This window comes from Bubalus bubalis, chromosome 5 (genome assembly GCF_019923935.1).
Source record: "Bubalus bubalis isolate 160015118507 breed Murrah chromosome 5, NDDB_SH_1, whole genome shotgun sequence".
Classification (NCBI taxonomy): Eukaryota; Metazoa; Chordata; class Mammalia; order Artiodactyla; family Bovidae; genus Bubalus; species Bubalus bubalis.
In genome coordinates this window covers 59,467,289-59,493,577 of record NC_059161.1, presented here as the reverse complement: position 1 = coordinate 59,493,577, position 26,289 = coordinate 59,467,289, and the positions used below count along the sequence as shown (strand labels likewise).

The window sequence follows — 26,289 nt, the reverse complement described above, 5'->3', positions numbered from 1 at the left end:
CTGTCCGTGTGGCAGATGGGCTTTCATTGAGTTCCAAAGAATCTTGACCAGGCACCTTTCAGGGGCTTCATCTTGGGGGTGATGCATGTTTATATAAACGCTACAATCATACAATTCCGCATTTTCAAATTATAGCTCTCATAGTGATTATTAGAATCAGTAGCATAAGCAAAGAAAAAAAAGGCTTGAAAATATGCATAATACTGATATATCACTCGAGAAAAGGTGAAAATTTAACTGAAGCATTGTTACAGGTTCAGATTTGAAGGTAGCTTCATTTTAGGGTGACAGCCTGGGACAGTCCTGGTTTCCTCCTGTTGTCCAATGTGTTGATGAAAAGCATCCTCTTCACTCTTGAAGGTTTTTGGGTTTGTGTGATGAATTATACTGTTGCCCTCGATGTAAGGACTAACCTTTTCTGAGACTTGAAACAAACATCAGGAAAAGTTTGTGGCCCTTAGTCTCCATTTTTACAAACCATTACTACCATGTGGCTTTGCTTTTTACAATATTTATTAAAATATATTTACACTGCTTTTTAAAGGACTGGTTTGATAGTCCTTTGCTAGTTCTTCCTTCTAATGTTTAAAAAAACCTACAGCCAGGTTTTCTGTTGACGTGCAATTGCTACTGCCTGTTGGTTCTTGTTTTATTTTCATTTTTTTAATTGCAGGATAATTGAAGCAGCAGAAAGGTAAGGCTTTTGAAATATGGTTAGTACCTTTGCCCATGGAAATTTGCACATTGAAACTTTTCCACAATCTATGAAGCCCCCTGAAAGGATGACACATTGATTTAAAGACTATATATGTTAAATGATAAAAATTCCACTTTATGTTGTCCTACTCATTTTAATTATGAGAATATCATTGTTTTTCTCTTATCCTTTGCCTTTTCTCTTCCTTCCTCATTCTTACATTTTTACTTTGTTCATATGACTCTGTCACCCTTTTCCCCCAGCAGCCTAATTCCAGTCTCTTGCTTTGTGAAGAGTCTGGGGACTGCTGACCTAGTGCAGTTAGTGAAGTAGGAGCGGAGATTCAGTAAAGGCAAGTGTCAAACCCTGCCCTAAAAATGAAGGAAAACTCTGCTGCTGGCTTCTTTTGATCAGCATTAGTGTTTCATCAAGCACATATCCATATTTTACTATATGAGCACTGTCCCCATAATGTTCACGTATTTGTATCTATCACTCAATGCTATTCATTGATATCTGTCACCAAGTGCTATTTGAGTGGCTGAATTGCACCCGGGGTAAGAACCAGAGTAACCAGAGTCTGGCTGATTTCTGTAAGCCCTGGCATTGACAGGATACAGGCCTCTGGAGGTTTGCCCCCCTTGTTGGAAATCTCATGGAACTGAAGAAAATGTAGAGATGGAAGGGCCGCAAAGCCATCAACTAGTCACAGTTCCAAGGTGTTAAGACCAGTGTTCCCACAGTACATCATCAGAGTGTGAGGAGTTTATCTCTTTGAAACCTCACAACCTACTAATACGCTCTGCTTTCCCTTGTCCCTGTCTCCTGAGTTCACCCCTTTATCTTTTACCACCTCTGATCTTCTCTTTCAGCTCTTCTCCTCCCTACCAGTGTTCCTCCTTCATCCTTCCATCACTTCTTTCTTAAGATAAACCTGTAGATACAGAATGGAAATGATAATTGGATGATTTTTCATGGGGGAAAAAAAATATATCATTTCATTATTTTGAGAGCAGAAACTTGCATAGACATGTATACAGAACATGAGACGAAACATGGTATGGACCAAAAAATTGTTTTTGAATCGTGTTACCAAACATAATGGCAAACCATTCCAATATTCTTGCCTGGGAAATCCCCTGGACAGAGGACGCCTGGGAGGCTACAGTACTTGGGGTCAGTAGAGTCAGATTCTGCACTCTGACACAACTTAGCAAGTAAACAAGACAAAACCAGAGATATAAGTTAGAACTTAAAAAGGCTTTTGGTATGTCTTCACATTAAAGAGTTATTTTTTATTTATCAAGTGTAACTATTGAGAGTAAAATATAATCAATTACATTTGCTCCATATATTTCTTTTCTGTACCTCCTGGTTTTTAAGTCTTGAAACCCTTGGGGAAGCTTTCAGAATTGTTACAAATGAAGTTATTCTTCCACCAGACTTAGGAAGGACCTACTAGGTTATAAACTTTTGTCTGTGATCCTTAGGGGAAAAACTCCTCTGTAGGGGTGAGTAATTGTTTTGACATCAAGCATTTGTTTAGGATCTTGTAGGAACTGCACATAAGTTAAATGAATAGACCCATTAATGAGCAAAGAAGGGCTAGCAGTTGAAACAGCTGTACCCTCTACTGCTCTGATCTGGAAAACAAAGAATTCTATTTTAGGGTGTTAAATAATAAGAACTGAAACTGGGATTTGGACTTAATTGGATTTTGGTAATCACTAAGTGTTCTATTCACCATAGAAAAAGTGTATTTTCTTATCCTTTCTTCCTGTAACTAGTAGGGGCAAAATATCATAACATTTAAAATAACAGTGAGCATGTGCTTATAGAAACTGCATGGAAGCATTACCATGAAGCAAATTCTTATCAGCATCTTCCCTGGGTTTTTCATCCAATTTATATTGGGGAAAGATCTGACAAATTGAAGCTGAAAGAGGATACAAAAATGGCCGCTAACATTTAATGAACACGCATTAAGTGCCACGTTGTGTTAGAAGCTCTCTTCGTACCTTGTGTAATTCACAATCATCTTATATTCTTGGTAGCTGTGTGTTATCCCCACTTCATAGATGAAGAAACTAACACAAGGTGTCTGAGTAACTTGTCCAGGATCATAAAGCCAGAAAGTGACAGATATTTGGATCCAAGAAAACTTGAATCTGGAACCTACCTTGTTTTTTGTTGTTTGTTTTTTTTTTTTTTAACCACAGTGCTCACCTGCCTCCTTGAGGGAATCAGGATGGTCTGTGGAGGTTAAATACCCATATGGCTATGGCAAACTGGGGAGACAGCTCTTGAAGTCTTACCTGTTGCATCTTCAAGGGATTGCTCACCTGAGTGATAGAAAGGGGCTCCTCCTGCTACACTCAAGACACGGCTCAGTCACACTACAGTGACGAACCCCTCCACTGTCCTCCCTTCTTAGGCTGTGGAAGTACTAAAAGTAGCCTCTTATGAATAGGCCAGGAGTCTAAGGAGTTGTAAAGTAAGCAATATGTGTTCAACAAACTAAATATTATGGACAAAAGTGTGTGTGTTTATGTTGGGAAGGGGGTTGTCAGAAGGATTTATGGCTTAGCTTGTTTTCCTAGCAGTGATGGAGATGGACTTTTGCTGCTTTATCCACACTGGAATCTGAATCCACTTAACCTCAGGTGCGTTTGCCTTTGTATCTCGGAAGTAGTCTCCCTAATTTGAGGGGAGGCTGAACCTATGTCCTTGGCAGAGTACGGTGCCTGAGGTAACCAGCGCCTTCCAAAGCCACATCTTCACTCAGTCCCTCCTGCTTTATGTTCTGTCATTGCCTCCAGTGTAAGGATATTCAGTTTTCCTCATTTGTGTCTAGCTAGATTAGAGCAGTTCACAAACTTAACTCAAAGGGATGACAACTTGATGAAACTGCTAGCCCCATGGTAGGGCCTCTAATTTGCTTTGCCTATTGGAATTATAGCTGGTTGTCCTAACTCCTTTCAAGCTGCTTCAATTTGCAGCTGACCTAAAGAAAAGAACACACCTATGTCGATTTATACGTAATTTTCAGAATTATTCAGAGTGGGCTGGAACCATTCCTTTATGTTAGAGTTTTCCAATGTGTTTGAATAGGGAAAAATCCCATGTCCACAGGAGTTCAGAAGAGTCTCAGCCTTTAACATGGTGGGAAATATGAACCCTTGAGAGGGCAACAGTACCCAGTATCTCCTAAACTTCACTTCACCACAGAATCCTTGTTTATCAGACATGTTCTGGAACCAGTGCTTCTTAGAAATACATAGTGGGTGAGAACGTGGAAATGGATTCTGTTCACAAAATCCAGTTCTGCTTCTTACTTGAATAAGGTACTTAGCCTCTCTGTACCACAGTCTCTTCATCTGCAAAATAGAGATGATAATAAAAATACTTTGTGAAGATTAAATGAACATGTACATCTAGGGATCTACCGGCTTCCCTAGTGGATCAGACAGTAAAGAATCCACCTGCAATGCAGGAGACCTGTGTTCAATCCCTGGGTACGGAAGATCCCTTGGAGGAGGGCATGACAACCCACTCCAGTATTCTTGCCTGGAGAATCCCATGGACAGAGGAGCCTGGAGAGCTGTAGTCCATGGGGTCGCAAAGAGTCGGACATGACTGAGTGACTCAGCACAGCACAGCACGTTACTAAGTGTAAAATGGTCTGCTACTGTTACTACAGCTATTTTAACTCTCTACTTACTAATGATATAGACCCCATACACATGGAAAGTTTAAATTCCAAAAGTTAGAGAAAGTTCCTTGTGACCTTTCTGTAATAAAAGGAACATCTAAACTACAGAATGATATAGTGGCCTTGAGTCTGGGGGAAAACTCAACAGTTTGCAGTTTAAATCATCTGTCTATTTGGTATGGCTACAGTCATGATGAAAATGTTTTTTGAGTAAAGGTAAAAGAAAAGAAAAAGGGAAAAGTGAACAGGGGCAAGCATTATTTTTATTCATCTCATTTGGACTAGGTTGAAATAGAAAATGTCAAGTTATGAGTAGTGTATAACAGCAGACATCTAACACTTAAAATCCCAGCTTCCTGGATATATGCTGTGGAAAAAATGAAGTTGGTCACTCAGGTCTAGCTGGGGAAGAAGGTGAAGAGAAAGCCTTCGGCAGCAAATTAAGAGGATATCCATTCATTCAAACAGCAAAATAAATGCAATTCATTCTCTGGGTGCACAAGATAAAGTTCTGTTTCAAGTGCAGAACCAGGCTGTGAACAACAAACCATAATAAGCTTTAGGACAGAGGTACCAGCGCAGGTGCTGTGGAATCTCAGAAAATGACTCCACTAAAAGACCCTGGTGCTGGGAAAGACAAGGCAAAAGGGGAATAAGGCGGCAGAGGATGAGAAATTAGATAGCACCACCGACTCAGTGCACATGAATTTGGGCAAACTCCGGGAGATAGAGAAGGACAGGGAAGCCTGGCAGCTGCAGTCCACGGGGTCGCAAAGAGTAGAACATGACTTAGTGAGTGAACAACAGCAAAGAAAGTGGAGCTTGGATGACCTATCTCAGGGGCTGGCCTGGCCCAGAGTCAACTGTTTGATGCTCATTTGCCTAAGTGTGCGGGTGTGTGTGTGTGTGTGTATGTGTGAACAATATGGGAAGAGTAGAGCAAGTGAGCCCATATGGGAAGCCGTGAGCAAGCCACATGAAGTAAAAATGGGAGGCTTGGTCGCCTGTCCTTCACCAGACGGGTCCAAAATGACTATATAAAGTAAATACCATAAATCACTTCTGTCAGGGCGCACACTGCACCTCCTCTCTCCCTGCCTCTCAGCCACCCTCATTTCCACACCCCCTCAACGGTTCAGGGAGAGCTCGTGGTCTAAGTAAACGAGAGGACTCCTGACTGTAATCCTAGCACGTCACTTTGTTGAAGGCAAACACGTGGTTCGGGGAGAACTTATAAATCTCTCCTCCCTGGCAGGATCGTGATGTTATCTGCTGCCAGCAGAAGGTTCGCTCTGAGGGGAGCTCCAGAAGCTCCCGAAGAGAGAGACAGAGACAGGGAGAGAGAGAGAGAGAGAGGTCAGCCAGAGAGATATAGAAGGACCGAGAGAAAGAGAGGTAGAAAGGAAGCGACACACCGGGAAGGGAGAGAGCGCAAGTGAAGGAGGCCCTGGGAGAGGGATGGAGAGCTAGGATAACGGTCTAGGGAGCCATTCGGGAGCAAACCGAGGGGGCTGTCCGGCTGCAGAAAGGAGAAAGCAGGAGAGGACCTTCTGCGGGCTGCCAAGTGCCTGCTGCCCTAAGCGAGAAAAGCCCACGTGGGAGAGAAACCAGGCGAGGGTGGGTCGGGGTGGGAGTCCGAGGGAACCCCTTCGCCACCCCGCTAGGAATAAAACTCCCCCGCCGGCGCGTCGCAGGGCTGCCGCTGCGGTCCGCCGGCGGCGAGAGCCACGGCGGCGGCCGCCGCTCGCCTGTTGCCGGGTTGGCGTTTGGAGCGAGAGCAGAAGGAGGAGCAGAAGGAGGGAGCTGGAGGCCGGACGCGTTCGCCAGCGGCGGCAACGTGGAGTGAGCGGGCGGGTCGGCGCGCCGGCCGGGGTGTCGGCCCCCGCGCGCAGCTCCGGGAGCAGGATCCTCGCCGCCTCCCTGCGCGGCCTCTGCGGCCCGCGCCGGACCCGGCCGAGTCCCGGGCGCCGAGCGAAGCTCTCCCGCCTCCCCGCCGCGGGCCGGGCTCGCCCCCAGCGCGCGCACCCGGGCGCGCGCGCGCCCACACTCACACCACACACACACGCACACTCACACATACACTCACACACGTGTGCGCTCCTCCGCTCCGGAGCTGCTGCCGCTCCTGCTCTCAGCGCTGCAGTGGAAGGCAGGGCCGCGCCGCGCCGCTCCTTCTTGAAATATATAAATTGGAGCCGGCCGGCCTCGGCCGCCCCCCTGACAGCGCGGCCCGCGCCCCTCCCGCCGGCGCGCCTGCTGCCAGCCCCGGGACCTTTTCATCTCTTCCCTTTTGGCCGGAGGAGCCGAGTTCAGATTCGCCACTCCGCACCCGAAACTGACACACTGAACTCCGTTTCCTCCTGCTAAATTTATTTCTGCCTAATAGCCACTCGTCTCTTTTTTCCGCCCCCCCTCCCCTCCATCTCGTCGCTCCAAGAAAACTTTTGCCGACTCCCTCAAGTGCAGGTTCCCCCTGCCCGTCGTGTATTAATATTTCCACTTGGGGAACGACGTTGCCTTTTCTTTTGAAAGGAATTCAAGCAAGATACCTTTTTCTCTCGGACATTGACTCTCGATTGTTTGCAAAAGTTTCGCATTAAAAAAAACTACCTGATCTGTACTTTGAGAGTTGCTAGGGTTTTTTTTTTTTTTTTTCCTTACTTTTTACTTAAAAGAAAAAAAAATTTTTTTTTCCACCTTTAAAAAAATGCACTACTGTGTGCTGAGCGCGTTTCTGCTCCTGCATCTGGTCACGGTCGCGCTCAGCCTGTCTACCTGCAGCACGCTCGACATGGACCAGTTCATGCGCAAGAGGATCGAGGCGATCCGCGGGCAGATCCTGAGCAAGCTGAAGCTCACCAGCCCCCCAGAAGACTACCCCGAACCCGAGGAGGTCCCCCCGGAGGTGATCTCCATCTACAACAGCACCAGGGACTTGCTCCAGGAGAAGGCGAGCCGGAGGGCGGCCGCCTGCGAGCGCGAGCGGAGCGACGAGGAATACTACGCCAAGGAGGTTTACAAAATAGACATGCCGTCCTTCTTACCCTCGGAAAGTAAGTACCGCTCTTCGCTTCCATTCCCCGGGGCTTAGCGCTGCCCGAGGCTTCCAGAACCGCAGCCACTCCAGGGATAGCCCTGCCCTCTGGGGTCCCCGGCTCGCTCCTTCCCCTTCTCCGGTCCTCCGTCCCACCCACCTCCTTGCCAGTTGTGTGCTTGAGAACATTAGGCTTTAAAACGTGGAATTGCGACTTTATTTTCTCCATTTCTTCCTCTCCCCCACAACGCCCCCGTCCTTTATAAGGCGTTATTCTCTCTCTCTTTTTTTCCCTCTTCCCTGGAATTCTCGACTCGGCCACCGGCTAGGAGTCAGCCCTCCTCTGTCAAACTCCAGGCACTCCCCGGGGCCGAGTTAAACCGGGAAACCTCGGTGGGTTTGTTTTCTTTGCTCCGATTGGCCTGGAGCCCGCCGAACTGGGGCACGAAGGGTTAAAAAAAAAAAAAAAAAAAAAGTGGCTCAAAACGAGCCTCACCGGAAGGCGCCCCATTCCGTGCCGACCTATCAGCTGATTCTGCAAGCCTTCCCTATTGTCTCTAACTCCCCGAAAAACGTCAGCATCGCCAAGACGAAACCCGATCTGGCGACCCCTCCAAAAACCTACCTCCAGCCCCTCAATTCGTGAATCTCTGACCTCGACGGGGTGTTTACATCTCCCCGTCCCCGCCAAGGCGAGATCTTGTAACCACGTCCCCTTTTGATTTCACCTGGAATGGTAGAGAGGACAGTTTCGTTTCTGGCTACGTTTAAAAGAGTTTTTTCTTCATTTTTTTTTTTTTTTTTTTCCAGAATCCTCTCAAACCTGCCTTCTTAAAATCGCCGGTGTAGCAAATCCTTTTTCTTAGGCGTTTATCGTTTATCTTTCTCACTCAGGAGCCCGGTGTTCCCTGCCCTTTCATAGGCTTCCTGCAGTCACTTCGTTGCATTCCTGAATCTCAGCGTAGAAGACAGCCGATTTTTTTTTTTTTTTTTAAACTGGCTTCTCTGAGGGCAGTGTCCTCAAAACCAGCTGGCATACAGTAGCCATGGAAGTGAAATGATTTATTGTTGGAGTTCCTTGGGGGGAAGGGAAAAGGGCAGTTAGCTTAGAATGATTTCCAAGTTCTTAAAATAAAAAAAGAAAAAGCAAAGAAGAAGCATATATTGATACCTGAGAGGGTTAAATACCAGGAAGAAGAAAAAGAAAGAAAGAAAGAAAAAAGCTCCAACTTTTGCGTATTCCAAATCCCAAGAAAATACACTTTTCATTGGTTGCCCATTTCTCTCCGCCCCTTTTCATGCCCTATATACTCTCTGGCTGCCTTCACAAAGTCTCTGTGTCTTGCCTACAGAGATAATATGGCCATCTTGGTAATTTTATCCTAGAGGTTCTAATTGCAGAGAGGTGCTTTTCTTTTTGAATATTTATATTTAGTTTGACAAGTCGTAGTTCCGGGACTTGCCGTGTCTTGTATCTGATGGTCTCAGAATATCGCTGACGTATACAACCCCAGTCTTCCTGGCGACCTCTGTTTTGCTGCAGGATCATCTCTTGTCTAAGAGCAGAGCTGAGATAGGAGATCCTGGCAAGGGGGGTCGATTTTATTATTGTAATTATGGCCCCATTCACCACAGTGGTGATAATATACCCTCCATCTTCGTGATGCGGGGCGGGGGGAGGTGGGTAAGGGGGGGTGGGAGGAAGGAAAGCTTTCTACTTGGGGTGGAGCCCTGGGGATATTAGGAAAGAAAGTTCATTGTAATTTAGTCCAACATCTTTGAGATCCAACAGGGAGTTGAGTCAGTTTGCTTTCTCTAGCACGTGCGACGTTCTACTGGAATTTGGGCAGGCAGGCAGTTATGTAGAATCAGAACAAGCCAACCCTTCAGTGTTTACCTGCAACAGCTTTAATGAACTGCTGGTATTTTCATAACACAGAGGAGGTCTGATCTTTTCCTGATATAGGTGTGGAGAGAGCAAGTTACCCAAGAGGGTTCATTCTTTCAAACCCTCTTCAATCTGAAGAATTGAGATGATCCCACCCGGGATCATAATCATCACCAAACTGGGAAAATTCTCAGATTATTAGGATTTCAGAGGTTGGCATTAAAGATGGGTGTGTGGATTCCCTTCTGTTTCCACTCCCAGCTACAAAGAAATGGAAAACCTCTGATCAGCACAGGATAAAATATACACTATCAGTTTTCCTACAAAGAATGCAGGCTTCTTAAAGTCTGAAAGGAAGTTTAGGAGCAGAAAGTCTTATTAATAGCAGATTTGATACTACTGTGCTAAGACTGTGGATAATTTTATAGAAAGTAGGTTAACTGATTTTCCAGCACTTTCTAGTTATACTGGAATATAGAGAACCCTTCCAAAAAAAAAAAAAAGGAAGAAAAGAAAAAAAAATCACTCCATATTTTTTAAAGGGCAAATTGAAAGGACAGCATTAGCTTATATACCAAGTCTCCCTCTTTAGGACCGTTCCACCCAACTTTTAACTTGGTCCTCTCTGAAGCTGCTGTGGGGAGGGAGTGTGCCTGTCATTTCTCAAAGGAAATCCGAGGAGGGTCACGAGCCCCAGGGATGGAGGCATGGGAAAGATCACTGGTTCATTTTTTACCACCAACTTATTAGAGTTCAGGGAGTGACTTCAACTCAAATATTACAAATATGCTCTAATTATACTCAATGAGCTATATATCATTACAGATTCTTGATAGTCCTTTGCAGGACATTTTATACAGTTCAGACGAATATTTTTAACAATGTGGAGTTTTAAAAGTAAAAATATAAGAGATATTGTATATGCCTTGAAGCATATTTTGTCTTAAATATTATCCTTGGACCAGTGTACTATATAAATACAGTAAATATGAATAGAACTGGCCAGGTGCCAATCTCCTAGGATGAATTTTAGTCAAGAAGGTATGTATGGGTTATAAATAATACTGTGTCAACATTGGAAGAAGGGGTCTGATTAGTTTTGAATTTATTCGTATTGATCTTTTCACATGCTGTTAGTTTAAGGCTCAAAGTGGAGTTTTAGGTTTACCCACACTTTTCCCAGTGGGAATTAGCAGACTTCTCATCCTTTGACAATCCACTGGAACCTCAAGGCACATCTATTCCAAAGACACTGTACTAGATAGGCTTTAGAAATTTAGAAAGAGTAATTCCACTTAATGGAGTAAGAATCCAAATGATTAACAATTGAAATATGTAGACACTTGGACAGTCAAAAAAGGAAAAAGGATGAGACAAAACTTTTTTTTTCTTTCTTTCTCCTCTCTTTCCCATGTAACAAATTTCAGGCAGGTGTCATGGTTCTTATTGTGGTGATGTTACCGCTCTTGCTATTCCCACCCTCAGGGAATGTTTGGCAATGTCTGGAGACATTTTTGGATGTCATGACTGGGGATGGAGAGGCCAGGGATTGCTCTTAACCACTCTAGAATGCACAGGACAGGTCCTCTTCCCACTCCCAACCCCCTTAAATAAAAAAAATTATGAAATTCCCATGTGGAGAAGCCTGGTAACCCTGGAATTTATTTGGGATTGCTAAGTTCTGCAGTAGCACCACCTCCAAAGTAATAACCTAAAAACAAAACATCTTTAGGCTCAAAAGGACATTAACATGGAATAGACAGATAATCAGTAAGTTTTCTTAAGTAAGTTGGAACATGAATTTCACTCTTTTGTATGATATATAGTATATTATGATGGTCTTAAAGGGCTTCAATGAGAGGCATCAAAACTTGCCATTCATTTAGCCTGAGCAGTAGCGCCACCCCACCCATCTGTAACTTCAGTCAGCAACAGTATGATGTTAGTCGGGACAGAGAAAAAAGAAGTGTGGGATTATCTTGGATTTTCCTTGCAAGGAAAATAAGCAGCTCATGTTCAGGAAGAGTGGAATCTCCAAGCTACACAATGGAAGAAAGTCAATAATCATGTTGGTTTATTCTGTCATATTGAATTAGATAAACTCAACTGTACAGCAGGAGATATCATGATGAGGTTTCTTTTGTAATTGACTCACATAAATGCTAAACATTTAATACCAGGCAATCTCGTTTTCTATTTCCCCTGTAAATTGCCAAGTGAAATCATGGAACATAGAATGGACACAGTAGTAGCACTATGGTTTGGGGCAGGGGTGCAACTTAACACTCTATTCATGGGTATATCTTTTCTGTGTATATATTGCTGGTGGTGGTGGTTTAGTCACTAAGTCGTGTCTGACTCTTGCGACCCCATGGACTGTAGCCCACCAGGCTCCTCTGTCCATGGGATTCTCCAGGCAAGAATACTGGAGTGGGTTACCATTTCCTTCTCCAGTACATGGCTGAACTGTCAACCAATGAAGGAAAATACTAGCAATTGCTAGAATATAGTAGTATTTTTGCTGGACAGTCAGGGATTATTTTTCTTTTTATTGAACTATAGTTGATTTATAATATTGTGTTAGTTTCAGGTGTACAGCCAAGTGATAGGGATTTCATTTTTGAAGATTCTGTGTGTGTGGATGCGTGAAAAAGAGACACAGAGATCAAAGACAGACTTGAACCTCTTCCCTAGACTTCCCCAATGACTGAGTTATTAATACACAGCAGACCAAGTTTTAATTCTCCCACTTGTACTGAATTGCATCATTGCTTGTACTAACTCGAGTGCCTAATTGTGGTCACATTTAACTTAGGCCACGTTCTTCTCTTCCAGGGTTTCCTCTTTTCTTTTACTTTTCAAAGTCTGGGAAAAACCCTCAAAGAAATATACTGGTTATAACTGAAGCAGTTGGGCGTCTTTGTTGCCAAGGGAGGCCGCTCTCCTCTTCTGAGGAGTCCCTACCAACCGGATGGAGGCTGGGCTTTGTCAAGCTTGAAGAGTAGGTGGGGACCCGCTGACCTGGCAGAGGCTCCGGGAGCCGCCTGTGTCTCCACAGCGACCCCTGGGGTCTACTCAAGGAACTGCACTTTTTGAATGCTGTCTTCTCCCTAGTGAAAAGTTGATGTAACCCAGGCACAGCCTCTTTCATATAAAAAGATATGAAAGAATGACAGATTCTGTTTCCTAGAGGAAACTGAGATGTGAAAAAAGGGCTAATGACTCACTGTTGATCCCATATCAAATCTGGGTTAGAACAGAGGAGGTCACCGACTGCTAGGCCTTTGCCCAGAGATTACAACACATTTCAGGCTGCATTTTTCGAAGGTTAGGGAAGAAGAGTGGAGGAGACTGCCTCTGAGGGAGATGTGCAAGCCGACCACCAAGGTGGGACTGGGGGATCCTTCTCCCTCCCTGGTCCCACCCACCCCTTTACAAGTTCAGTATTAAGGGGTGTGGGTGAGTGTGTGTATGCGCGCGCGCACGTGTCTGACCCTTTATAACCCCATGGATTGTAGCCCTCCAGGTTCTTCTGTCCATAGCGTTTCCCAGGCAAGAATACTGGAGTGGGTTGCCATTGCCTTCTCCAGGGGAATCTTCTGGACCCCGGAATCGAACCTTCATCTTATATGTCTCCTGCATTGGCAGGGGATTCTTGGCCACTAGCGCCCCCTGGGAAGCCCAGTATTAAGGTGAGCAGGGCGGGGAAGAGCTCTGGCTGCAGCTCCCTCAGCCCTCCTCATGGAGCACTTCCGGTCCTGCTCAGCCCTCCTCTTGCAGCACCTCCGGTCCTGAGGGACCCTGGAGAGAGGGTGTGGGTTTCCCAAATGTGCTCATTCTCCCTGTCTGCCGAAGGGTGGGTCTACTCTGCCCATGCTGAATAGCTTGATGAAACGTGCCTCTGGCCTAGATAAACAAAAGTTTCCACTGTCATTTTGAAACCATATGGTGTGCTTTGTCTTTTACTATTCTTTAAACAAGGATAGTTGTTGACCTAGGAATTCAGTGTCTTCCAGGTAGTTTCACTTTAATCACATGCTAGGGACTCTTTGATGGGTTTGTTTAGACTGCAGAGCTTGCTTCCATCCTGTGTTTGAGAGAAATTCGAGTCACGCTGCAACCACAAGTCGGTTTCGGTGGTTGTCACCGGTTTTGTTTCTTTTCTAACCTCCGGTAGGTTAGAACAGTTCTGTGCTGTGACCACCACCTTACTGCCAGATGGGCTTGGTGGCCTCAACTCTTCATAAACTCTCCCCATTGACCTCTTCCCCACAGGCTCTAGATTGCCTTCCTGTTCTCTCTTCTGGAATACCTGTGTGTAGGGTGGGGAACTTCGTTGACTCATGCCTATGTTTCTTCATTTGTAAAGATGAATAAGATGCCGGCTTCCTAGGGTTGCAAAAGACTGACCATGACCTGTGTAAAGAAGTCCCAAACCCTACCTCTGGCACTTAGTGGACCTTCCTTGCAGGGTACCTATTAATCACTGATTCCCAAAGACCATTGATTTTAAAGTGAACCCTTTTTTTATGTGCCCTGAAGAAAGAAACATCACTGACAATTGACTATAACATGCCACTGGTTATGAGATATTAAAAAGATATTTTAGAGGTGTTCTGATGTGATTAAAAGTAACGCTCTGGGGACCACTCCCACCAGCCCAGGATGTCTCAGGACCTCCATCTCATTCATTTCTTTGTAACTTTCCCTCAGAGGATCTGTTTCCATGGCTCACTCGGATAGGTCCTTAGGTGATTTTTGGCATCTAAGAGGGTGGGAACAGAGACTGGCAGGGCTGGTAATCTAGCAGGCCCATCACTGTCTAATCCTAATATAGGAAGGCCTTGAGAATTTTGGCTTTGTAGATAAGATCTCAGATATCTTAGATAACATCCAAGACCTTTCAGGGTCTGGTCCCTCCTCCTTGCTCAGCATCCCACCCCCAACTAAATCCTCCCATGATAACTACACTCCAGCCAGATCACTCTCTTTGCCTTTACCCAAAGGGGCCATTTATTTTCCTGCCGTTAGGCCTTTGTTTATGCTGTTTCTTCCACTTAGAGAGCCATCTTTTAACACCTTTAAGAATCCTTTGAGGTTAAGTGAGTGCCATCTCCTTATGAAACCTTCTTTGATGGTCCTCGTCATATTTAATTAGCTCTTCCTCTGTCTGCACTCTCACAGTACTGATACTCATCTCTGTCTCAGCCTCTTTTCTTTTGCTGTAGGTAAAATCTAGCTGTGTCCTGACCTGTCTTCATTGGTTGGTGACCTACCTCAGAACAAGAACCCACTTGGACTTAGCTATGTTCTTACAGCTTATTGTTTTTGCTCAACCAATATTTAATAAATGAATGAGGGTTTCCCTTTAGAGAATAAGACTAAGTCACCAGAAGAAAGATCTATGAGTTGAAAGCATAGTTGAAAGACCAGGAGATGTGGACAGATGGAAATCTTACCTCTGTTATCAGGGAAACCATGCCTGATGGATCTTGTTCCTATGCTAAAGGCAATACCAGGCCTTTCAGAACCACCCAGTTCCTGTTTCCAATTTTGCAGATAAGAATGAAAATGCTGGTGATAATGATGATGATGAAAGCTAATCCTCAGCGGGTACACACTATGTGCCAAGCATAGTTTTAAATATTTCATATGTGTGCACTTACTTCATTCTCACAAGTAACCCTGTATAGTCCGTACGAGTATTTTCCCTGCAACATCTGAGGACATGGCTATAACTATTTCTATCAGCGATGTCTTATTGAAAGTCAGGCTTTTAGGTATAAGTAATAGCGAGTGAAGTTGCTCAGTTGTGTCTGACTCTTTGCGACCCCATGGACTGTAGCCTACCAGGCTCCTCTGTCCATGGGATTTTCCAGGCAATAGTCTTGGAGTGGATTGCCATTTCCTTCTCCAGGGGATTTTCCTAACCCAGGGATTGAACTCAGGTCTCCTGCATTGTAGACAGACGCTTTACCATCTGAGCCGCCAGGGAAGTCAGGCATAAGTAATAGAAGCCCTAAATAGAGATCAGGAAACAGAGAGCATGACTTTTCCTGCCCTCTTGAAAACTGACGTAGAACATCCCTGAAAGGGTGGTGACTTTCCTCTCCTGTCAGGAATTCTATTCCTAGAAGCTCTGCATTCTTCCCCTCCAGAAGGCACTATATTTTTGAATCCTTTTCTACAGCCCTGGGTCTTTTTTCTTGTCTTTAACATATTCTGCTTTTATCTCTGCAGGTAGTTGATACAAATCTTGTGATCTTTCTAGTCTCCTGGTCTTCATCTTGAACTGCCATCATTTTCTTTGCAAAACTTTTCTAAATGTGATTGATAGGAGATTCATCTTGTCTCTTGAAAATGGATTGGGTAAGGCAGGATGGTGTTGTCTAATGAGCACAGGCTTGAGAGCCAGACAGACCCAATAAGTAAAAGAAAGAGAATAAGTAAAAGGGAATTGCACCAGAACAGTCTCAGAGGTGGAAAGGGAAAAGGGAGCTTCAAAGACAAGCAGCCCTACTCTAGGCCGATGGAAGTTGTTAAAACGTGGTCTTGTCTGGGTGAGCCACCTGGCTGTCTCAGTGCAAGTTATTCAAACTGCCTCAGGGACATTTCCGTTGCTTCCTGCTGAGGGGTTTCCCAGGTGGCTCTAGTGGTAAAGAACCTGTCTGCCAGTGCAGGAGACGTGGACTTGGGTTTGATCCCTGGGTCGGGAAGATCCCCTGGAGGAGGAAATGGCAACCTACTCCAGTATTCTTGCCTGAAGAATTCCATGGACAGAGGAGCCTGGCAGCCTACAGTCCATGGGGGCGCAAAGAGTCTGATAAAACTGAAGCGACTTAACACACACTGCTGAATTCAGATCTTGGCTCTGCCATCCGTAGCTTGGTGGCGGGTCTACAGCCCTGGCACTTAAGTTGATCTCAGTTTGTTCACTTGTCATGATGAAGATGTGCCCTGCCCCCTAGGATCGTGGAGGATGGGTGATGATGTGCAAAGAAATTCCCAGTGTAGCTACTTCTGGCACTTAATAGGCTTGCTTTGCAGGCAGTTATTATGCATTGAATCTCAAACACCACTGATTTCACAATGCACCATAATTTCATATGGATCCCTGGGTTGAGAAGATCCCCTGGAGTAGGAAATGGCAACCCACTCCAGTATTCTTGAAAATCCCATGGACAGAGGAGCCTGGCAGGCTACAGTCCTTGGGGTCACAGAGTCAGACACGCCTGAAGCGACAGTCTGTAATTTCATATGCCACTTAGAGCTCTCATTAATTGTAACATGCCATTGTTTCTAAGAGTGCATTGGGATTTTAGAGGTATTAAAATATGAAAAACACCTAGCATCAGGGAAGTCATGTTTGTGGATTGCAAGAGTAGCAGTCCATGTGTATATAGCAGAGCGCTCTGTCCTAGAAACACATTGAAAATAAAATTAAGAGGGGGCATGATATCTGCCCTCAGGAAACGTTTCTATTTAGTAAACTTTCAGAGCCTCTGACTGGCAATAGCCACCTCTGGCACAGGAGATCTGCATCCTGGATTCCTCCCAGCTGGAGTGTCTTGCTAGGCATGCTCAGTGCATTAATATCAGGGTTTATTTATTTATTTATTTATTGACATCTCAGGGTGTTGCAAGGGCCTGTACATTTCTAGGGGAATTTTTTTTGAAATGATTTTAACTGATCTCTCTGAATATGCATATGAGTTACATAATACTCGCCTCTTTATCTTTCTGGGCCCTAAAGGCTGAAATCCAACAAAGGTTGGGGTTGGATGAGGGAGGATGTTGTTCATAAAAGGCTGACATGCTGAAGGGGCTTCTGGGCAACTTGTCTCTGGGCCACGCTCGGCCCCTTCTCCCAGGTCCCTTGTCTCATTGCCTCCCCTGGTGAGAGGCTATGTTGAGAAGGTAGCCAGGATGTTTGGACCTCATCTCACGTTCATGATCAGGAACCAGCCACAGCGGTTTCTTCACTGCCAGGCAATTTATTTATTTATTAATTATTATTTTCTAACATTTTTAAAGACTTTTTAAAAAAAATGCAGACCATTTTTAAAGGTTTTATTGAATTGGTTACAGTATTACTTCTTTTTTTTCCCCTAAATTCTGGATTTTTGGCCACGAGGCATGTGAGATCTTAGCTCTTTGAACAGGGACCTAACCCACAACCTGTGCGTTAGAAGGCAAAGTCTTAACCACCGACTGCTGGGGAAGTCGGTTTTTGCTAATTCATTTAGCAACAGACTTCAGCAATAAAATGCCATTACAGGGTAGAAGTCTCCCAGAGGAGGACGTGTGGGAAGAAGGGGAGAGGGTGGTGAGAAGTTGCTGCAAAGGGTTTGAGGAGGAAATGAAAACTGAGGAGGTGTTGTCCGAGAGGACAGGCCACACTCGGGCAGGAGCAGCTGTCAATAGAGTAAGATGCTCTCTGAGTGATGCAGCATCCTGGCTTTCCTGGAGCAACCGAGTAAAACCACTTCATTGGTGTGAGAGGACGCCGCTGTCCCAAGGGAACCAAGTTTACTGGGCTTAGGATCTGTTAGGGGGCTTCCCTGTGACTCAGTGGTAAAGAATCTGCCTGCAATGCAGGAGACCCTGGGTTGGGAAGATCCCTGGGTTGGGAAGGTCCCCTGGAGGAGGGCATGTCAACCCACTCCAGTATTCTTGCCTGGAGAATTCCATGGACAGAGGAGCCTGGTGGGCTACAGTCCATAGGGTCACACAGAGGTGGACACGACTGAGCAACTAAGCAGAGCAGCAGGAGCTGTTAGAAGGAGGGGAATGCCTTCTGGTGCCCACAAGCTCTTCTCTGTGGACCAACCCCATCCCCTCCTTCTCAGAAATGAGCCTTTGGACTTGGTTCTGCCTGATAAGCCAGAAATGTGGGGCTTAGATGTCCCCTTTAATCACAACAACTTGAGGAACTTAAAGCAAATGGAAAATGCTTTCTGAATGTTGCAAAGCCCAGACCTTCTGGAAATAGTTCGGATGCATTTCCAGCCTCCTCAGGCAGCTGTTTGCTCTCACACTGGCATGTGGCACGCATCTCTGTCCACAGAGAGAGTGTGGCTCTTCCTTCAGGCCTTCCTCGCAGCCTCCACATGGGTCATTAGGAAGCAGGACGTTCCTGAGGAAGAGACATGGTGTTTTGGAAAGGAGGGTCACGAGGCAACCATGAGCCCTAGTAACACTCGGGGGCTGCTTTTTTGGAGATGTTAGTTTCAGGAAGCACTGTAGCATCTTTCCAGTCTCAAGGAGGAAAAAGAAAAATGTTGTGACTCTGACCTTGGCTCAGTTCATTTGGCTTTCCCTATCTAACCCACACCGCACTGACAGATTCCACATCTGTCGTGACAAGTATGTTCACAAATAACTGCTCATTCATAACTTCAGGCTCTTGTCACAGCCCTTGTTTGTTACTCCAGCATGTGAATGAGAAGGCAGAGTTTGGTTTTAAGAGACACATTGATCTCAGAGGAATAACTGCCTAAACGAGGACACAGTAGTTTTTCATGCATTTTAAGGTCACTAAAATATATTATTGCACATAAATGGGAATTTTCTAAGAACTATAACCTAAGTTTTGGAGTCATTTCTGTATTGGGAATTCAATACTTCTTAGACCAAATTCAACTAAGGTTATTCTCTCTAGATCATATGTAGCAGTAACTTTATTATTCCTTCCATTGGTGGTGGGGGGGGGCGGTTCTTCTTATAGGATTATTTATTTCCCTATCTGGGCTCCCCAGGTGGCTCAGTGGTAAAAAAAACAATCTGCCTGCCAGTGCAGGAAACCTAGGTTCAATCCCTGGGTTAGATGATCCCTTGGAGAAGAAAATGGCAACCCACTCCAGTGTTCTTGCCTGGATAATCCCATGGACAGAGTCTTGCAGGCTACAGCCCATGGAGTTGCAAAGAGTCAGACACGACTTAGTGACTGAGCACACAGCACATTTCCCTATCCATTGGCTTCATCTCGTTTTCACTTCTGTTTTGACAACTTAATGACTATGCCATTGAAGTGATTCTTTCCTTATAATAAACTCCTATCATTAAGTTGCTAGCTGAGAAAGGCCAAAAAAAGAAAGAAAAATAGGTGGCTGACTTAACTCTGATTTGACTTTAGAAGGAGGAAAAAAAAAAAAGAAAATCACAGACTGAGGACATGTCTTTACAGAAGATGGATGATTTGGTAAAGGAATTGGCTGCTTGGAAGTCTGTCAGGGCTTTCTGGAAGAAGGGTTTCCACATCCAAGCTTGCATCTTAGCATCTGGCTCCGGAAGTTAAGGAGAGAGAAACAGAGCTTTTACCCAGAAATAGCTGGGCAGAACCAAAGGAGAATGATGGCTATCACCTAAGGTTCTCAGACAGCGGTTCTCACTCAAGCTTTAGGTTGTTAAGTGTGTTAGTAGAGTTTGCTGTTCCTATGTGTGAACTCAGTCCTGAATGGCCACTATTTCACCTACTGTGCTTTACACCTCCGTGGAATGAGGTGGCAGCCGCTGGTTTGTCTTGAAGCAAGATATATTTCAGAAGAATTCCGCTGTCAGAAAGCATCACCGTCAACAATGAAACTATGTGTATAGGGTCAGGTCTAGTTTCATTAATTCTTTGGCAGTTGTACCCGGATTCTAGAAAGAGAGTCTTGAGCCAAACTGACCCTGAGTCGTTAGACGCTGGGGATCAGCAGTTTGTAAGAAACCTTGGTTGGGAATCCTCTGAGAGGAGTAGAAACTCCCTGTCATCTGGTGCTGGGAGAGAGAACGGCGCCCACTTCTGGAACCGTTGTCATTGTGAGAGAGATGTCTGTGTGGAGGATGTTTGTGTGGAGGCTGGGGAGGGGTTGAGGCAGGGACTAATTTGATGTGGAGTTGACTGCAGCATTTTTGCTGCTCCTGCTAAGTCACTCAGACGTGTCCGACTCTTTGTGACCCTATGGAGCCCGCCAGGCTCCTCTGCCTGTGGGATTCTCCAGGCAAGAACACTACAGTCGGTTGCCATGCCCTCTTCTAGGGGGCCTTCCTGACCCAGGGATGGAACCTGAGTCTCTTGCGTCTCTTGCAATGGCAGGCGGGTTCTTAACCACTAGCACCACTTGGGAAGCCCATTTTCAGTGACCTTTAATTCTGCTTGAGAAGTCATTGCAGCAAGAATGTCTTTCTCTCTGGCTAAGAGACACTTTCACGCTACATAAAAAGACTAACTACCCAGAAGAGACAACCCTTATGAGAGGATTGTGATCCACCTGATTGGGTTGTTTTGAGGACAAATGAGCTATTTGTAAAAGGCCTTTCTAACCTCTAGATCACAAAGGCTATACTCGTGTTTCTGGAATTCTTGCAAGCAAAAGGATCACCTGGAGTGCTGGGTCTGGATTCCTGGAACTTTGTCTCCTACCCTCCATCCAAATTATTATTTAATAGTTTTATTATTTATTTTTTTTCTTGGCCATGTCTTGTGGCTTGAGGGATTTTAGTTCCCCACCAGGGATCTAACCAGGGTCCTCAGCAGTGAGGGGGCATTGTCCTTACCACTGGACCATCAGGGAGTTACCAAGATGATTATTCTTTCATTTCGAGGTGAGATCCAAGTAGGCAGCTCAGAAGCACACTCTGGAAACTGTGTGTTTAGGTTTGACTGCTTTATTTCTTAGTTATGTCATCACAGGCAAAAAGGAGTCCTAGCACTTTTATAGTTAGCTTCATTGTCTTTTAGTTATTTTGTAAATTACTCACGCAAAATTTTAATTCCAGGACTGTTTTTATCTTCTGACTTACCTGAGCCATGCTCCCCCATTATCCATGAGTATACCCAGGGACTTCTAAAAATGATTGTATCTCTAAGACTATTCATGTCTCAGATTTTCCCTAGGGTTTCACATTTTAAAAAGCATTTCACACAGACCCCAAACCTTATTAATAGAAAAAGTTTACCTGTATTTAGTGTGACTTCAAACACAGATCTTGAAAATTGATTTTTTTTTAAAACTAACAGTTACTTTCTTTGGCATAAATCACCCTTATTTGCATCACTTATATCTCCATCTGATTCATGGTCTTAACTTCAAGGCCCTGGATCAGCACCAGAGCACCCTGTTCTTTATGGCGGTGGTTTAGTCGCTCAGTCGTGTCCGACTCTTTGCAACCCCATAGTCTGTAGCCTGCCAGGCTCCTCTGTCCATGGGATTTTTTTCAGGCAAGTATACTGGAGTGGGTTGCCATTTCCTTTTCCAGGGGCATCTTCCCAACCCAGGGATGGAACCCGTGACTCTTGCATTGCAGGCAGATTCTTTAACAACTGAGCCACCAGTGAAGCTCACCCTGTTCTTGGGCCCTGCTTAAAAACAAAACAAAATAAACAAAACAAATAGGGGAGGGGAGGAAAGAAAGGATTTTAATGCTGTAGCTTGATAACAGAGGGAGAGTAAACCAAAGGTGCCTACTTGAGGACAGCTTGTTGGAAATGACAGATGACAACAGTTAGCTTGCCCTGTTCTCTCATAGACTTCCTTTGACCCGGGTGATCAGGGCTGAGTTCAGGGATCTGGATTCCATTAACAGAATCAGTATCCCTCTGGAGCACCACACAGCCACTGGCCTGAAGAAGGTGCTATTTCCCAGGAAAAGGAGTGAAATCCCCCCAGAAATGCACAGGGCCCTCGTGTGAAGAGAACGTGCTGCTGACCCAGCCACGCTCTGCATGCCCTGCCTGTCTCTGGTTCTGTTCCTTGAGATTTTTATCGCAGAGAGCTTTCAGCATCTCTTTTTAGAGGTCAGATCTGAATGAGAAGGCATCGTGTGCCTTGCTGATCTTGTGACACAGTTTCTACCCTGTCTGTAGCTTCCTATCTTTGCTGACGGGTGATGGGAGGGAATTTTCTCTCGGGGAGGCTCTGAAAATAAACACCGTGGTTGCTTGTGGGTGAGAACGTGTGTGAGCAGATGTCAGCTGGTAGCAGTGTATGGTGGCGACGTGAGAGCAACATGTTACCGAGGCCTGGGTGTTGGGCCTTCGTCTTCCGAGCCATCCAGGCCGGGCATCTCCCACATCTCAATTAAAGAGGGTTTTGACTGGAAGGTATAATCCCCACAAGTGTGAAAATGTGTCCCTGGGATCTCGTTAGGGGGCTGAATGTTGGAGGTGGTAAGTTATAGGGCATGGAAAAAAGTTTTCCTTATCTGCTTTAGAATTGAGAGAGAAACAAAAATCTGGCAAAAAAAAAAAAAGAGAGAGAGAGAGGGGAGGGGGAAGTCCATAAGACCTGTGTGTTTTGTCCAAAGAAATCTTCAAGTCAGGTATGAATAGTGATCATGCTACTTTTAGAAGACATGCCCTAGGTGAATGGAAGTTGCATGGATTTTAAATTGGTATAAGGAGCTGGGAAGGAAGTCTGTTCATGCAGACCTGGAAGGCCATCGGGGATTCACCTATCAAATAAGTTAGATAACTGGTATTATTGTATCCCCAAGCACCTTTTATTTGTCAGTTTCTTTTAAATATCTCATTTCAATCTTTCATAAATCCTCAGGAATAGCATGATGTCAGTTTCATTTTATAGCAACAGAAGCTTAGGTGCATCGAGGCATTTGTTCAAAGATTCCAGGAGACTGATGACAGAGCAGGGGTGTCCATCCACATCATCTCATGCAAAAATCTGACATTTAGTATGCATACAAGATCTTTAAAGAAGGCAGAGTTCAGAATTTCAGGATGTCAAAAAGTATCATGGAAGATGCGTGTAATCCATTCCAAGGAGGCCTAGGTTTTTAAATTGTCACTAAGCAGCCCTAAACCAGTATATACTTGAATTTTTGATCACTGATATAGGAGTTTTCATGTGTTAGAAATGGTAACAGGTGGTTTTAAGAAAACTGAAATCGAGGCCAACCAAATGAAAGTCAGAGTTTTACTCTTAAGAGGGAGTCTGTCTTTTGTTCAAAAGGTCAGGGCCTTTCCTATTCATCTTTAATATAAGTCAAGGTATTTATGTGACTGTTTCAGTATATAAATTGTACATTGTTATTTTAACACTAGAATGTGTTAAGGGGAACGCTAAATTCAGGAGCCTGATTGCTGGTTAAGGTATGCCAAAAGATCTGGGGTGAGAATCCACAATCCCCCAGACTTGCTTACCCCATAGTCCCCTGGCCCTGAGTAGCGGGGCCCTTCTGTTTCTGGGGGAATGATAAATACATGCATTGAGTCCCTCTTCTGCGTTGAATCTTTGTATAGCTCTGTATAGGCATCTCCTCAGTAAAATAGCTAATGACTGTGCTTTTTAAAACTCCTAGCTGTCTGCCCAGTTGTTACAACACCCTCTGGCTCAGTGGGCAGCTTGTGCTCCAGACAGTCCCAGGTTTTCTGTGGGTACCTTGGTGAGTACACTCGTCTGCTTTATATACCTCATTTGACGTAGTGGTAGCCGGTCCATCTTTAGTGTTTGTCTCCTGGGTGGGGGGGGACTTGTCAGAGGCAAAAGAGAATTCTGAAGTGCAGCCTCGTAGCTGGACAGTCACACAGGTGCCCCCAATCTTGTAGTCAGAGTGTCTATCAGAAAAACTCATGAATGCTTTGAAGTGATATGATGACTTGATTCTAATACGGGGAAGGATGGATTGTGGGTCTATGAGATGTGTGATCTAGGGCTTCCCAAGTGACTTGATAGATTGATCTCTTGACTCCCTGGGAGGATACTCTGTGGGGGGGATTGTATGGTCAGAATGTCAAGGGTTCCTTTTTTTTGGTCTCTTATTTGAACCTGTGTTCTTATTTCTGACACACAGCAATGGCTCAATGAATGTTTCTGGTACTGAACTGAAAGGGAAGAAGGAGATCTTTCTCTCCTTTGAAGTTCTACAGGGAGGACATTGGGAAATGTATGCTGATCATTGTGGCCTTCATACAGTCATTCATGGGTTGTTTGTGGCCTTCATATGGGTTGCATGAGAGAATGGGGTGATCATGGTCAAGGCTTCAGTTGGCTGAACCTGAGAGCTTACCACTGTGCCCTGACCCTCAGGACAAGTGCAGGCCCCTCAGAGCCTAACCCTGTGTGATAGGCTGGGGTGGGGTGGGGGGGTCACCAAAGCTGGAGGGCTCACCACTTTCTGATTTGGAACATTAATAAATCAGCCAGCTTTTATTGAGTGCCATCTTTTATCATCTGCTGAGCCATGAGACCACAGCAAAGAACAGGTCTTAGGTGATCGTGACACTGAAACAGTCTGGCCCAGGTGGTACCCTGATCCATGCTCAGGAAGGGAGGAAATGGACTTACCGTCCTGACATTGGTTCCCTCTACACTTTTGAGGCCCTGAGGAAGCATGAATTATATGGATTCTGAATTCAGGTGGAGATCCCAAATAAGGACAGGAGAAATGTTTTTATTTCCCCAATAGATGTCTGATTATCCTGCTGTGCACTTTACCAATTCTAATTGTGAAAGTGTTAGTCACTCAGTCATGCCCGATTTTTTGCGACCCCATGAACTGCAGCCCATCAAGCTCCTCTGTCCATGGGATTTCCCAGGCAAGAATACTGGAGTGGGTTGCCATTTCCTTCTCCAGAGGGTCTTCCCGACCCAGGGGTCAAACCTGGATCTCCTGTACTGCAGGCAGATTCTTTACCAACTGAGCTACTAACCTTGCTCCTTAGGAATCAAGGAATCAAGAAATGAAATAGTCTATTTACAGTGACCTAAGCTGGGCTTTCCTCAAAAACAAAACTGATTCCATTGAGAATATATATTTGTTTGAGTACAGAAAGCCTCAGAATGGCTAGAAGCTGCCATGTGAATAAAAAGAGTGAATGGCTTCATCCATGCTTTTTAAGTTCCCGTTTGTAAGGCAGATTGTATTTGGTTTTCCATCTCTAAATTAGTATTTTATTGTACTGTCTAAACCAAGGAGTTAATTGTCTGATTTTTGTTTGTTTGTTTGTTTCGCCAGCTTGCTGGAAAAGACAAGGGAAAGGGATGAGAGAAGGAAAATGTGTTGAATTTCTGTCCCCCCCACCCCGCCCCCATGTCCCGGGTACTGAATGCCTGTCATCCTTATTCTTCCCATGTTGGTTGGTTGGCGAGGGTGGGATGAAATCCCCATTTTTCAGGGAACTCTGGCTTGGAGAGGTGAATACCTTGTCCTCAGTCATCAAACTAGCAAAGGGAGTAGAAGCAAATCCTGAAGTCAGATCTGGCCCTCGTGCCCTCCACCACACCACAGAGACCCCAAACTTCTTTTTTTTTTTTTTGCTTTTCTTTTGTTTCCCCTGGGAATCCCATCCCATTAGTTTTTATAATTCTCTTACCTACCACTTTGGATTAATCTCCTTTTCATCTTTTCCTCATAGTAAACAAGTGGAGAGGTCTACCCTTCCACTTGGCCTCAGACACGCCTTCTCCCTTGGGGTTATTTTCGGTCATTTAATGGCTGCAAGCTTCCCCCTTTCTTTGGTGGAAAAACATTGGAAGCCCACCCTGCCTCTCCTGAGTCTGGGAAAATCAGGAGTGTCTCAGAGGGTGAGGCTGGGGAAGAGATCCCTGTTCAGTGGGAGGCCCTCCTGCCCCACCCAGCTTCCCGCCTGGGAGTCAAGCCTGCAGACCCTTCCAGACCTTCCATGCAAGACTGCTGAGCAGTGGGGCTCTGCAATTTTTTTTTTTTTTTGGTCTCTGTTCTTAGAAATAGTAATTGAGTAAAAATGTAAGTGAGCCGATGCCAGGGGGCAGGCGTCCAGGGTCAGGGTGAATTTCTCCATGCTGACTGTGATTCTGAACACTCGTTAAGTGGAGGCTGGCTGGTGCCAAGCAGCTCGAGGGTCATCCCTGTCACCTTGTGTGAACCGCCTCTCCATTCCAAGGAGATGTTGGGAGTGGCCGCAGGGAGCCGAGGGGTGGGGGGACCCGTGGCGCCTCTGGTTTTCCTCCCTCCCTCTCTAACCTGGGTGTAGTTAT

General features: G+C 45.1%; 1 protein-coding gene across 5 annotated transcripts in view; it reads left to right on the top strand.

The window, feature by feature from the left end:
* The first annotated feature begins 5,641 nt into the window (after positions 1-5,641).
* Positions 5,642-26,289, top strand: part of TGFB2 (transforming growth factor beta 2) — a 95,390-nt gene continuing 74,742 nt past the window's right edge. Inside the window, exons 1-2 of one of the 5 annotated variants that reach the window (XM_044943181.2) lie at positions 5,642-7,462; positions 23,633-23,716. In XM_044943181.2, coding sequence (XP_044799116.1) covers positions 7,117-7,462; positions 23,633-23,716 — 430 coding nt within the window. In that variant the 5' untranslated portion in view covers positions 5,642-7,116. The remainder of the gene's footprint in view (positions 7,463-23,632; positions 23,717-26,289) is intronic. The other 4 variants (XM_044943180.2, XM_006076183.4, XM_006076181.4 and 1 more) reach the window with 4 other exon arrangements.